Below are 14,887 nucleotides of genomic sequence, written 5' to 3'. Positions count from 1 at the left end.
TCATATTTTTGCAATTCATATTTCCTATGAATGCCAGCTTCATCTAGTGGCCATAATGCAGTATTTTCCTGAAAAAGTTAAGTAAGGATAAAAATGCATTATAACCTCTAGATCAGGCATGTCCAACCTGCGGCCCAAGGGCCGCACGTGGCCCGGAACGGCAGGCAATGCGGCCCACTGCCCCCTGACAATTTTTATTTATTTGCTGGGGAGGAAGGAAGTTGAGTCGGGGGCACTGCCACATCGGCTTCCAACTAACTGTAGGCAGAGGCTGCCTCGGAGGGGAGGGGGAGCGCTGTGCGAGAAGGATGTGGCGCTGTTTTATTACTTACAGTATATACCTTAACTATAGTATTATATTTTATACAGAGAAGCCTAAAGGTTGGACACCCATGCTCTAGATGGAGCTGATATTTATAGATAAAAAACATATTAAAAAAACTTATGGGGATTATTTATGACAACTGACCCCTAAATATACCCCATAAGTGCCTTAGTCCTAACATTCTTACATCAAATTCTACATGGTTTGAAAATAAATTGTCTATGTATTAAAGGAATTTTCGACCAATAACCAACATTTTCAGCTGAATTTAGATAGCCTGTTATAAAGGCATGCATATATAACTCAGTTAAATATATATTTTTTTTAATCTGCCTGGAGCTTAGCTTTTTTATTGTTGTATAGAAAAAGATAGACCATACAGATGTTATAGATTAGCCGATCTCTTGACAAGGAGATGTTACTTGGTCAGTGTTATGTATTGGCTCATTCAGTTACTTTCTTACCCTCTTGCTGTAGATAAAGCAATCAATGAACCCATTACATAGTGGTTTTGTCCAGCAACCTGGAACATTTCAGTTTGTGATCCTGAGCAATTCCATTGGTTAAAAATTTGTATTTTATCCCTTTTTAGAAGTGTTTTTTGGGTGTTGCATTAGGACCACATAAGAGGACGATTTAGTAAAGATGAATTTTATACTGATCTGGTTTCACTTTAGATTCCCAGCCAAGTTCAGATTAAATTTCTGTTTCTAAAGTTCCCCTGAACCTTACTGCATATTTGTAAAGAACTTTAGTAAATTAACTCCCTCCTCTTCTAAAATCTGTTATTCTTCTATGAAGTAGGTATTTTCTAGTGGGTGTTCTAAAAACTTTTTTTTTTTATTATTTCACAGTGCATTCATCGAGATCTTGCAGCAAGAAATATTCTCCTCACTCATGGTCGAATAACAAAAATCTGTGACTTTGGCCTTGCCCGAGACATCAAGAATGACTCAAATTATGTGGTTAAAGGAAATGTAAGTCAAAGCAGGTGTAATTCAGTTAGCGTCACTCAGCATTCTCAAATTGACTTAGAAAACACAGAGATGATAGTAAATTACATCAGGGCACTCTCTCGCTTGAAGACTGCGCAATGATTTAGTGATATAATTTAGCATTTCATGTAAAAATGACACTTTAGTAGACCTGTGAGACACATTTTTGATGTTCGTAATGGAAGGATTGTACATAATGTACTTTTCAGTGAAAAATATAAAATCTATTGATCGTCTTAAACTGATTTACAGTTGACAGAAAAGGTAGTACAATTGCTATGGAGGATAGCAATATAGGTGAGCATATATTTTGTTTAAAATGTTGTTTCCTTTGATATCCCTTACTGATAAAAGAAAGCCCTAATATTCAGTAGTAGATGTGTGATGGAAGCAAGTATTATAACGCTGTGATCCTTTGATAGTTTTAATGAACTTTGCATCAATATCCTTTGCTGTGTAAAATGAGCACAGTTGTAAAAAATTGAAAATAGAAATCACAGATACTTTTGAGCCTACAGCTCCCTAATTTAAGTCAATAACTGAATCAGTATTTTCAGATAACATCTGTAATCTGATTTGTCATCGATGAACTCTAAGGAGTACTGAAGACAGGTTCACGGAGTGCTTTTGCCTGTTAATGTAAATTAGGAATTTCAGTTTAAAAATTTAAAAATAATGAATTTCAGTTTAAAAGTTTTAGAAATAAATTAATTTTAAAGAGGGGCTCCAGTCATTTTTGTGTTTTATTAACCTCCCTGGCGGTATGATTCTTTCGGATTTTAGGTGCTGAAAGCGATACCAATATTTTATAATGTAATTCTTAAGAATGAGCAGCCCAAACCAACTATTTACATATGATTTTTTTTTTTTACTGTGCGTTCTTCTTTATAACATCTCGGGAATGATAAAGTTTGAAACACAAAATCATAAATTATAAAATAATAAATAACTATAAATAAGTTAAAGTATGTATGTATGTATGTATTTTATACACATATATATACATATATATATATATATATATATATATATATATATACAGCCCTCAAATTTTTCACTCGCCTGCTCGCATTTTGCGAGTGAAAAATGATTGAATGCTAGCAAGGAGAGGAAGAAACAGAACGCTGTCTGGACGTGCAGGGGTGGGCAGTGTCCATATCTGTGATGAGGGGGGGGGGGGGGGCGCACTAGGAGCTTCTGCCTTCACCTGCCTGACAGGAGTGAATGTCATTCTCCCTCCTGTTATTGCAGCAGCACAATGAATGATTTCTGGACTCCTCCGTTCCAGCCACTTTTCTCTCCTGCAGCCGTTAATCACTTCTCTCCTTCCAAGCTCCCCTCCTCTGTTGGTTTGTTCTACTCGGCCAGGTTACTTTCACTTTGTCCATCTCCTCGCACTTGTCTTTATCTTCCCTGCACAATAGTAAGTCAGCAGCGATTCTTGTACTCCTCTGTTCACATTAACCCTTCATATACTTCTATCTTTCAGCTGTCCTCTCCATAAATCTGTACTGAATGTCCTGCAGCCTCTGGTCCCAGCTCTGAGCATTCCAAGCAGCCATTTAGCTGACCCTGTCCTGTCCCAAAATACAGCCTTAGCACTTTCTCTACAGCCCTTCACTCTGCTCTTCATTAACATATATTATTACAACCCAGACCCCCCAGACCCCCCTATTCACTCTCTTATCCCTAATAACTGGTGAACTGGGGTTTGGCCAGTGTGATTGTATGTGCGTTTTACCTGGATTTTGGATTTTAGGTGCATTTCTATTGAATTTCTATTACAAAGTGCGTTTTCATGAAAGCGCTTTAAAGTCCTGCATGCTGCATCTTTGATGCGGCTTCAGAAAATGCACTGTGTAATAGAATTCAATAGAAGTGCACCTAAAATCCAGGTAAAACGCACATACAATCACACTGTTGTTATTAATATTTATTTGTGCAACTTCTGCAGTCATGCAAAAACATTTAACAGTGTAATTTTATAAAATAATTTTTTGAGGGCGCATTTAGGGGCGGGGCAGGGTAGGGGTTAGGTGGGGCAAGTAGTGGCGAGTAACCCTTAAGGCCTGGCTAGTAGCTCAGGACTTGAAATTTTGAACCCTGTATATATATATATATATGTATGTATCAGTGTGTTTTACTTTTGAATTTGCCTCCGGTTCCGCCCCCCTGCGAACGCCACATCGCAGGAGACGGAAGCCGGGGCACACAGAGCATCAGGAGGAAGAGCCGCCGACGCACACCACCGGGATACATCGCTGGATCCTGGTGACAAGGTAAGTAATCCCTCTACCAGGATCCAGCGATCTTCCTAGCGGTACCCCGAGTGTGGCTCTGGGTTACCGCTTTTGGCATTGAAATTTAACCCCGAGCCACACTCGGGAATACCGCTAGGAAGGTTAAAAGTCATCAGCTACAAAATGTGTAGCTGCTGACTTTTAATAAACATACACTCGCCTGTCCCAGGATCCAGCGATGTGGCCACCCAAACCCTCAACTCTCTCCCTGTCCTCTTGCTGGGATTACAACTGTGGGTGCCCAGCTGTGACAGCTTGCAGCTTTACAGCTGGGTGTGCAGTGTGCATGCAAGAGTCTCGCTGTGCCTCCTGAATGATGTGTCCTAGAAGATTGCAGGGAGAGAGGGGGGTGGGGGAGAACTTCTGCTTGAATCGCCTAGGCGGTCAGAGCGAAAGTGGAATTAAGTACCTGTCAAAATTAGGTACCCGCTCCCCCCAAAAAAAGTTACATGCCAAATGTGGCATAGGAGGGGAGGGAGGAGTGCTTAAAGTGAAACTTCCCCTTTTGGGTGGAGCTCCGCTTTAAGGAATAGAGACCTTAGTATTTTAGTTATTTAAAATGTAAGATTTGTTGTCAGAACTGTTAGACACAATAAAGGCTTGTTCTTATGTGCAACCCTCTAACGCTATCTATGGTGGATCCTTTTTAGGAGTGGTTGACAGTAGGCTGAGAGACAATACAGTATGTCGCCTCTTCAGCACTTGTTCTAATCCTAAAAAAGCCAAAGCACCGTGTTGCACACAGTTGCTGAGCAGTTGAGGTGCGGCCCCATTAAATATACTGGGTCTATCGTGGTACTGCCTGCCAAATGCAACAAGAGCTTTAATTTTTTTGGTGCAGACAGGAAGCAAAGCTTGACCTTTACTAGATATTGTCATGTACAAAACCAACTTAATTTGTATATTACTAAATTGTGAGGTTAAATGTCATTATATTGTGTAACAACTTGGAGGTTCTGTAGGTGGATTTTGTAGAAAAAGGTTCCCTAACTGCTAAAAGAAAACTTTATAGCATGTCTTAGAAAGTCGGATTTATATTAGTTTAATTCTGTTTGAATGTTTCTTTCTTCCCAGAACAAGTCTATTTACAAAAAGCAGAACAATTCTTCTGTTTTATCTCCTGAAATAGATTGCGTTAAGATGCAAAACACAATACAGGCAGAGACCGTATAAAAATGTCATTAAACGCCGTCTGTGTTAGGCAGAGATGTAGCAGATGAAACCAAAATTGTAATACTGACAGAAATGTTTATGTTTGAACAACAAAGTGGTTTGATCTGACTTGTAATATCAGCAAATATTGAAGTAAATTGCTCAGAGTATCTGAAGAACAATCTGTCACAACAGACATTTCAGAATTCGAAAGTGCCGTTATAACGTGATTTGTATAAGGAGAGCAACCATTGTGGCCTGGCCTCTCCTTTATCTGGGTTAGTGTAACTGTGGTATAAGAGGTTTTCTAGGTCAGAAAATATTTACCTAGCTACCTTAAAGCAACATTCCTTTTGTCATTTATCTCAGTATGAAGCCATTATCATCATCACTACTGATTAACTAGAGCTCTCCATTCCATTTTCCCAGGCTCGGCTCCCAGTCAAATGGATGGCTCCTGAAAGCATATTTCATTGTGTATATACTTTCGAAAGTGACGTCTGGTCCTATGGAATACTTCTTTGGGAGATCTTTTCTTTAGGTACGTTGCTAATGTTTTATTTGCAATAGTAACAATCAGGTAAATAATACATTACAGTTAATATATGTTATGCAGTGTATATTAAATCCAGGGAAAAGAGGTGACTACAGAAAAAAATTATCAGACATTTTATGCAGGCAAGCTGAATTACCCGTTGGCTTGTTATTCAGGCATTCCAGTGTTAGGATCTCTGATCATGAGGTCCTAGATACACCCACATGCCATGGCCATTACTAGAGATCTCACGATTGGTGGATCTTTCATTCATTTATATTGTGGAAAGTAAGCAAGAGGAGTGAAGCTCCACTTTTTGCAGCAGGAGGAGGAGGCTCTATAATATTGTGAAATAAAGTCCAATACTGAAATAGGGCTTAAATAAAAGTCCCAAAGAAGTGATCCATCTTGTTGGTGTGTGTATATATATATATATATATATATATATCCAAACATGATGAAAAGAATCCCAACACCAAGTGAACAGTAAAAGTGGGCTCTCACCAGATCAAATGGGTCTGAATTGCCATATAGCAAACAGAGCTGTTCAGGCTTTACAAGGTGATCCTGATTCCTCCTACGATCATTACCATGGAAGTAGTTTTCAGCTCATAAGGTGGTAGGCATAGGGATGGAAGTCTCTCAAGACCAGATGACCTGAAAACCAGAAAAAGGAGTGCAGATAGCCTAATATTGCTAAAAACTTTTAATGAAATAAAAGGAATCGCACTTACAAGAATCGCATGGTAACAGGCAATGTATTAAAATGAAGTTCTACTGCGAGCTCCTGGCGCGTATCGTCCGCACAGACATCATCAGAGGATATTGCTCTGATGAGGTCTGTGCGGAGACCAATTTTCAGCTTTCAGTGCTCATTGGCATCTATGGGAAATCTTGGTAAGCTTGACATGGCACCGATCCCTGTCTTTAATATTGGCGTCTATCGGAAATCTTGGTCAGCTTGGCATGACACTGCTCACTGTCTAACGTTGGTGTCTAGGGAAAATCTTGGTCAGCTTGGCATGGCACTGCTCTGGAACTATAAGTGACAGGGGCACAATACTTGGGGGGCGCCGAGAGGGGACCCCAGACTACAACATATCCATACATTTTAAAAGTGGTGCATGCTTGTACATTACACTGACTGCACTAAACTGACTCAAATCACTATCTACTTACTACATAATCTCAATTGTAATACACTATACACGGCTGCCGTGTAAGCAGCAGCCTTATATAGTGTGGTGTGTGGACTTAGCCCCTGAGCCACGATTGGCTAAAGGCACCTTCAGAGCCCATTCACACTAGCATGACTTGTGAGGCGACTTGTGTTGCCCCAGGTCGCCACCAGGTCGCTTGACATAACAAAAGCAATGTTAATCAATCAGTGCCGTCTTAATTGGCACTACTGAAGTCGCTCCGACTTCAGAAAAGGGTCCTGTACTACTTTGAGGAGACCTGTGATCCGACTGTCCCATATACTTCAATGGGAGTTGCCTCCTTATCTTAATTGACACGACTTGTTATCAGACTTTCCAGGAAGAAGAAAGAGATTAGCCAGGCATTCCCCACAGACAAAGTCGCCTGTCTCTTCAAAGTAGTGCACAAGTCTCTTCCAAGTCTCTTCCAAGTCTCTAAACAAGTCTCTTCAAGTCACGGGGCGACTTTCTGGTCGTGGTAGTGTGAACCGGCTCTCAGTGACAACGCTGAAGAAATGACACTTTGCTACAATGTAAAGTAGTGAGTGTACAGCTTGAATAACAGTGTAAATTTGCTGTCCCCTCAAAAATAACTCAGCACACAGCCATTAATGTCTAAATCGCTGGCAACAAAAGAGAGCACACCCCTAAGTGAAAATGTCCAAACTGGGCCCAATTAGCCATTTTCCCTATGTGTTAACTTTATATATACAGTATATTAGGCATTTTCTATAAATAGGGATTTTGTATACTTTATTTTTAAGTTACTACTATACATTTTATGATTAAAATCATTTTCTGCTTCAATTACTTATTTTTATTTTGTTAGCTTTATTACTCACTTTACTTCAATATGCTACGTTTTGTAAAGTTTTTACAATTGTTTTTAATAATGAGTTTTTAAGTAAAGGCTCTGAAAAGTGTTATGTTTATATATTTCCTGTCCAGATAGGTGAATGGTTTCTTTCATTCTGTTCTGCCCGTGTTGTAACATTTCACTGTTTGATTAATGTACAGGAAGCAGCCCTTACCCTCACATGCCGGTGGACTCCAAGTTCTACAAAATGATAAAGGATGGTTACCGCATGTTAAGCCCAGAGTGTGCACCAGCTGAGCTGTAAGTAACCACAGAAAACATTTTATTTTCTAGAGCATGTGAATAAGAAATGTGAACTTTGTAACTGTTTTTGGAAAAAAAAAAAAAACATAATTTAGACAAAACTTGAAGACTAAGTCCACCTTTACAAAAAATAATAAATGTTCATATATTTACAGCAAAAAATGTGCATTTCTTATTACTTTTCAAATCTGCCTCAATGCAACCTCAATCAGTGGAGTGCGGGTATAATGTTAGGCTCCTTCCTCCAGTTATCTGTCCATTGTGAACTACAAGTTCGTCTGCTGTAGTGGAATACGGGACCTGTAGAGCATTTACATATAGATCGCCATGAATAAATGTTGCGGCTTTGCAGGCAAAGACACGCAAATTTCAAAAGGGACATCTTCTGCAGGGAAAAAGAAGCCCCATACTCGTCAGTTAAAAATTGTTATGGATGTATAAAAGGCCGGTTTTACTCACAATCCCTACACCTAAAATACACATGGCTTAAAAAGGCTATTAAAAAAATGAAGATTGTACAAAAATAAATAAAAAAAAAACTCATCATGGCCTATGATAAAGGTGACATCCCTGTGCCTCCCACGAGCTTTTGAAATTATGTGAGAATAAGCTCCTGCAATAGGCTATAGCACATTCCTGCAAACCATCATTGATATCTGTGCTGTCTTATTGAATAAAGCTAGCCATACATAGCTCATTGTTTTTTTCATTCAGTCAGCTGGCTGAAAGAAAAACTGAGCCGATTTCCCAATCCACATTCGAGGTGGATGGTCTTTGTATTCTGACAGCGGGACTCCCACCGACATCAGAATATATTAATCAGTGCCGCACCCCATTGTCTGCATGCGCTGATCCGGTGCTGGTTTTCCAGCAGGACCATTTGACAGAAGCCGGTCTAATGAGAGAGGGCTACACACAGATTGAAATTTGGTCAGTTCCTGCTGAACCAGCCAAATTTCAATCCATGTATGGCCAGCCTAAGTGTGAAAGATCTGTTTGGGTTTACAATGACATGCAGAGATGGGTATATAGCAAGAAAAGCTGGCATTGTACAGAATAATTCAGGTTTACTAATTATACTCTACAGTATTTATACCGCAGTGGGCATTAATTGATCTTTTAGTGCTGTGTGGAATCAGTGAGGCATATTTAGGGAATTTGTCTGAGATCTTCGAATCTTTCAGTGTGCTTTATTTAAATATTGGTTCGTTGCATGGTCGAGTGAAAATATCTTTCTTTTTTCAAGCTATGAAATAATGAAGAGTTGCTGGAATGCAGACCCAGTGAAGAGACCAACCTTTAAACAGATTGTACAGATGGTAGAACAGCAGATGTCAGACAGCAAAGGACATGTAAGTTCAATTTCCCTTTTAATGACACTGTGCTCCTAGAAGATATTTAAGGCTTAGTGTTACAGGAAATTCTTCAAAATTGCTTTAGATTGGATAATAGAAAAATTGTTGTAATTAAATAATTAATTTTTAAATAGTTAAAAGCTGTACCTTAATTATATTTTTTAAGCTAAACACTTTATAAAGCTCCTTTTTGTGCTACTGTATTCCATTTGGCTGGTTTAGCTGCCTGAGTGGCCTATTAATAAAGCCAAACATCCCCCAGGGTCACCAGAACGAGTGTCTCCAATGGAAGATTTCCTCTCTCTTCCTGTTCTGGTGACAACCCATAAAATAAAGGCATCAGGCATAAGTAAATAAATTGTCAAGGAACAGTTGCCCCAGTTTCAGGAGTTTGGGGTTGATTTCCTAAAAGCAAATAGGCGTGTTCACTTTGCAAAGGAATGTTTACTTTGCAAGGGGAATTTTCTCTTAGCTTAGTGAATATGGTGAAAATTTATTTTGCAAAAAAAAAATACCCAATCACATGCAAAGAAAATAAAAACATAGACAAAAAATTACCATGTAGAGGGGCCCATACCCCTGAGTAATATACAACACAAAAATATAGAAAAGATGGGGCTTTGCGGGCTAATGGGAGGAGAAGGATCAACAACAACACAAAATGAAATATAATATAGTTTTATTATACATATTAAAACAATGCATAGGAATGGTTACCCATGTCTAACATAATTAAAAATGACAAACATAGAATCGCATTGTAGAAATACTTCCCAACAACAACAAGGCTTGCTGGGGACCCTTAGACCATGCTCCATCTGAGACCCTAACGTCATCTCCTGATACAAGTTATCAGCACTCCCTTGTTGGGAAGTATTTCTACAATGCGATTCTATATGTTTGTCATTTTTAATTATGTTAGACATGGGTAACCATTCCTATGCATTGTTTTAATATGTATAATAAAACAATGTTGATCCTTCTCCTCCCATTAGCCCGCAAAGCCCCATCTTTTCTATATTTTTGTGTTGAAAATAAAAACATAATTGAATGGCTTGACCTCATTCACTAAGCTAAGGCCGATTTTCTTTGCAAAGTAAATGGCTTTTATCTTTATTTGTAAAATTTGCAGGTAAATTAGAAGCTCTTTAGGTAATAGTAACTTATAAGCAGGTATATATATATATATATTTATCTTTCATAATTATATGGATTGTCCGCATAATTTGGCCCACACCCCGCACTTATTTTTGCCAGAGTGACACAAAGGCGAACTGAAAAACAACAAATGACATAAGTAGTGCAGCAAGTGGAAATTTTCATATTTTCGTCCAGTTATCAGCAATATATGGAGTAACCCATAGCATACAATCAGCAGTCCTTTTTTTTATTGTCTTGACTGTTCTAAACAGGTGAAACTAGGCTGTTATCAGTTACTGCTTCTTTCACATCGTCCTTTGTGTTTATACTGCCTTAATTAGTTCACCTAAACTTGGCTATATTATTATTTAAAGCAAAACTAAAGGCAGCACTGTTTTCATATTTTTCTGGGTGGACATCTGCGTTTTTATTGGGGAGGTTTTCCTTCTCTTCCTGTCCCATAGCCAAAAAAGGAAATCCCTCAAAGAGTCCCTGGTTAGTCTCCTCTGTTCCTGTTCTGTTGACAACCCAAAATGTGGGGTTTTCTTTCACTTTAACCACTTTACCACCAGAGGATTTTGCTGTCTTACGTCCAGACCACTTTTTGCGATTCGGCACTGTGCGACTTTAACTGACAATTGCGCGGCCGTGCGACGCCATACCCAAACAAAATTTAAGTCCTTTTTTTCCCACAAACAGAGCTTTCTTTTGGTGGTATTTTATCACCTGTGCGATTTTTACTTTTGGCGCTATAAACAAAAAAAGAGCGTTTATTTTGAAAAAATAACAATATTTTTAACATTTTTTTTATATGAAATTTTTTTAAATTTTTGGCCAATTTGTTTTCTGCTACCTATGTTTGGTAAAAAAAATCACAATAAGCGTATTTTGATTGGTTTGCGCAAAAGTTATTGCGTTTACTAACTAAGGGAAAGATTTCTGTCATTTTTGGTGTTTTTTTTTTTAACGCGTAATGGCGACGATCTGCAATTTTTTTTTTTTTTGCGGTACTGCGACATTGCGGTGGACAGATCGGACCCTTGAATGACATTTTTGACACTTTTGGGGGTACCAGTGACATTTCTAAAGTAATCAGTGCTATAAATATGCACTGTTACTGTAAAAATGACACTGGCAGGGAAGGGGTTAACTTTATTGGAGAGGGAGGGGTTAATGTATGCCTGGTGCTTACTAACGTGTGTGGGGGGAGGTGACTGAGTGACACATGGACAGATCGCATGTTCAGCTATGCTGAACACTGCAATCTGTCACTCCTTGTCACTTAGGAGATCCGCCCGCTCTGTTTACACAAGTGGGCGGATCTCCAAACTTGATTCCCCGACGATCGGGGAAGAGCGACGGCGATCGCCACCGCTCCTCCCCTGGCCTGACTCCCGCTGTGACTGAAAAGAGCGGGAGCGCGCCTCCGGCGGCGCGTGAGCGCCACCTAGAGGGGGAGGAGTCCAGCGACGTAGATCTACGCCGCTGGACGGAATCGAGACACTTTGCCGCAGTACAGTCCCAGTGACTGGTCGGCAAGTGGTTAAGTCTCTGTGATAATGGTAAATAGGTCAGATAGAGCTGATGAAGCTCCCTACTGAAGACATAGACAGCAAAAGGACCTTACCAGGTGATCTATTCCCCCTTCTACTAAAAAACTACAAAACTTAAAACTAAACTAAAAACTTAAAAAAAAAAAAGAAAAATGTTGCCTTTAGTTATACTTTTAGTGAGATGAATAGTTTCTGGATTCATCCACACAAGTTATAGTCAAACAAGCCTTCTTAGTGTTATTTGTCTTCATGCACCATCAAGTCTAATTAAGAAATATGTCTAGTGGACACACTGGAATCCATAGTTTAATATAGAGAATGCATTAAATATGATTCTCGGAGCTAGGAAATAATCGCAATTCCTCTTCTTTTCTCAGAAACAAACATATTCAAACACGTCTCCTGTGTGTCCGAATCACACTCCAGTGGATCATTCAGTGAGGATCAATTCCGTAGGAAGCAGCACCTCGTCAACTCAGCCTTTACTAGCACACAGGGATTGCTAAATGACAACTCATGTCACCTCAAGCTGCTTGGGGACCTCTTATGTTCCATCATCACACACTCTTTTATATACAGTGATCCTGCTGTGCAACACAGAGGGTAGAAGATGAGAAACAATGTAGCTGCTGAGTCTAAAGAATGAACAGTCACTGCCAGGGGGGCCCAAACATGTTACAGAATGACAAGCTATATCAGCAACATCCCCTGCAGGAAATGTGATATCTGAAGACACAGTGACCTCTGCCTATAATCACTTACTTTCATGTGTTGTTCCTTTATGAAGATGGCTTTCTATGGACACATCAGATGAAAGGTCAGCCTTTCATAATGTCCTGTGACAGTATCGGATGTAAACTCTAAGATCCATGCTTCAAACTCACTCATGATAAATATCTGAGCGTTGTTCGGGACCGCAAAATGTGACATTGCTTGTAACATAGGAAAGCATGCCAATGTCTTGATGTCTTTCAATTGCAAAAATAATGCAAAAGTAGAATCCTACTGAATACTTTCACACACTTTCAGCCTTTTTCAGAAAATCTTTGTGAAGAGTTAAAGTGTTCCTATCAGATTCTTAACACTTTACAAATGCTGGTAAGGAGGCACAATTCAGGATTGCCCATGCTGCTGTAATGCAGTTACTCAGTTACTAGTCGGCTGGCCATTGCACTGCTGCTAACAACAGTTTAAACTGTCTGTTAATACGCCCGTGGAATCCAGCGGTTTGAATACCGATCACATTTCTTCCTATTGAGTCGGCTACATACAAATTCGTTTTTGCATATTTTTATTAAGGATTTTTGTGCACTTATTCCTATATGAGAGATTTGGCAAATGTTTTAGTTATTAGAGTTAAATTATTTGGGTAATTTGCCTCCTTTAGTACTGGTGGGATACCATGCCAAGTGATGCCAATGTTCTAGCTGAAATTAAGTTGCATATACACTGGCCCTGTTTCTATTATGCTAAACTGTGAGCTCATGGACTAATCACCAGTGGCATAAAATGCACTATTGTGGTGTACTAACAAAATAATAACTTTACTGTTTTTAGTTGTTTAAGATGAGAGCCGGTACTTAGATAAAGATCCCCATACATTTTACATCATTACAGATAAAGATCTTTATCAAACAAACGAAAAAGCACAAAATAAATGGTCTTATGAGTTCTATTGTTAACCCTTTATTAGAACGCCTACAGTTCCCTATAAAAAGGTGCATAAGGCACCATCCCCTGTTTGCACTGCATTTATCTTTGCTGTTTTTGCACCTTTGAAATGTTGGCCTTTTCTGAAAATTGTAAAAAAAAAAAAAAATTGCTTTGACCTCTTGCTGTTAGATGACTGAGTGGTTTGACCAAGGCTTAAAAAGAAGAGCTCGGGCAAATTAAAGCAACATTTCCTTGCAATCAGACCATTAAATATAAGGTACTTTGGGGGCACTTAGTCAGACACTTTTATTTTAATGGTTTCAAGATGCTATATTTTTGTACTTTTTTTTCTTTTTTGTGTTGTAGTTTTTGCATTTAATGTGACTGGGTGTTGACATTCCTTTTTTTTTTGTTATTTTGTTTCTGTACATATAAGAATGTAGCAGCAAGTTCATTTTGCCCCTCTTTTTTTCCCAAACAAATATCCAAAGTATTTTTGTATTTATGTAAATAGATGTAAGTAGTGTCGCAAGTTTCCAAAATATTTGAGATATATTGCCTAGTTATTAAGAGCCGTTGTTAATAATAAACAGTCCGTGGATGTTACATTGGTTTTTCCCTTTTGCGTGTGTTTCCATTTGTTTGACTGATCCTTCCATTCAGAATGATCCCTAGGTTCAGGGATGAATTATTGCTGGTGAGTTATCCACTTATGTATGTAAATTGCAGCTTGAGCTACAGTGCCTGTTAACAAAAGTCTTTGCTCCATAGGCTGTAAATAGAGATACATACAGTATGTTACAAGCCTAAAGCTGAGTACACACTATAAGGTTTGTTTTTTTTGTTTAACCCAGTGTTCTGGACGAAAAAAAAAAAAAAAAACCCTGAAAGATCACCGTACTACTAACACAAGCGATGTTAGTGCGGCAATGTCCCTCACTGTGCCTTTGGGTTCTGATAGGGACCTAGCCCCCACCAGAACACATTGATCACCACTGGCAGCCATTGGCTAGTTTTCCAGCATGGCCATAGAACAGACAGCTGACGGGTCAAACGGGTCAAAAGTTGGCCAGTTCCTATCGAACAGACTTAAACCCCGTACACATGATCAGATTATCGAAGGATCTGTCGTCCGTTTTTTGGGGCATGCTAATCTGATGTGGAAAGTGAAGAGGTTATTTTCATACAAATTTTCCCGTACGACAGAATTCTAATTCAGAAGTGATGTCATGTGTTGGATTGTTTTGTATGTGTTCTTTCGTCTCTGAGCATGCCTAGTCTTGCTCTTAAGATTTTTTTCCGTAAAAATCTGTACTAATGAGACGAAAACCGGACGTTGTATTACGGACGACAAAAATTTTATAGCCTGCACATCAGGATTTTGTCAGCGGAAAAGTCGGAGTTGGCTGTCGAAAGCACCATGCTAACAATCCGAAAATCGTCAGATCGGTCGTCGAATTTTCCCTACAGATTTTCCTATCGTGTGTACGGGCCTTAACACTGGCTCAAGTTGTCCATGTTTGTCCATGCATACAGTTTGACTTCAGCATTATCCAAAGA

At 39.1% G+C, this 14,887-nt stretch overlaps 1 protein-coding gene across 1 annotated transcript in view; it reads left to right on the top strand.

The window, feature by feature from the left end:
- The window catches only part of KIT (KIT proto-oncogene, receptor tyrosine kinase), an 85,046-nt gene extending 71,784 nt beyond the window's left edge, over positions 1-13,262 (top strand). The window contains exons 17-21 of the mRNA XM_082272999.1: positions 1,180-1,302; positions 5,202-5,313; positions 7,524-7,623; positions 8,873-8,978; positions 12,052-13,262. Coding sequence (XP_082129125.1) covers positions 1,180-1,302; positions 5,202-5,313; positions 7,524-7,623; positions 8,873-8,978; positions 12,052-12,180 — 570 coding nt within the window. The 3' untranslated portion in view covers positions 12,181-13,262. The remainder of the gene's footprint in view (positions 1-1,179; positions 1,303-5,201; positions 5,314-7,523; positions 7,624-8,872; positions 8,979-12,051) is intronic.
- The last annotated feature ends 1,625 nt before the right edge of the window (positions 13,263-14,887 follow it).

The sequence above is a fragment of the Pelophylax lessonae genome (assembly GCF_965119305.1).
Source record: "Pelophylax lessonae genome assembly, chromosome: 1".
Classification (NCBI taxonomy): domain Eukaryota; kingdom Metazoa; phylum Chordata; class Amphibia; order Anura; family Ranidae; genus Pelophylax; species Pelophylax lessonae.
This window is presented reverse-complemented; position numbering and strand designations above follow the sequence as displayed.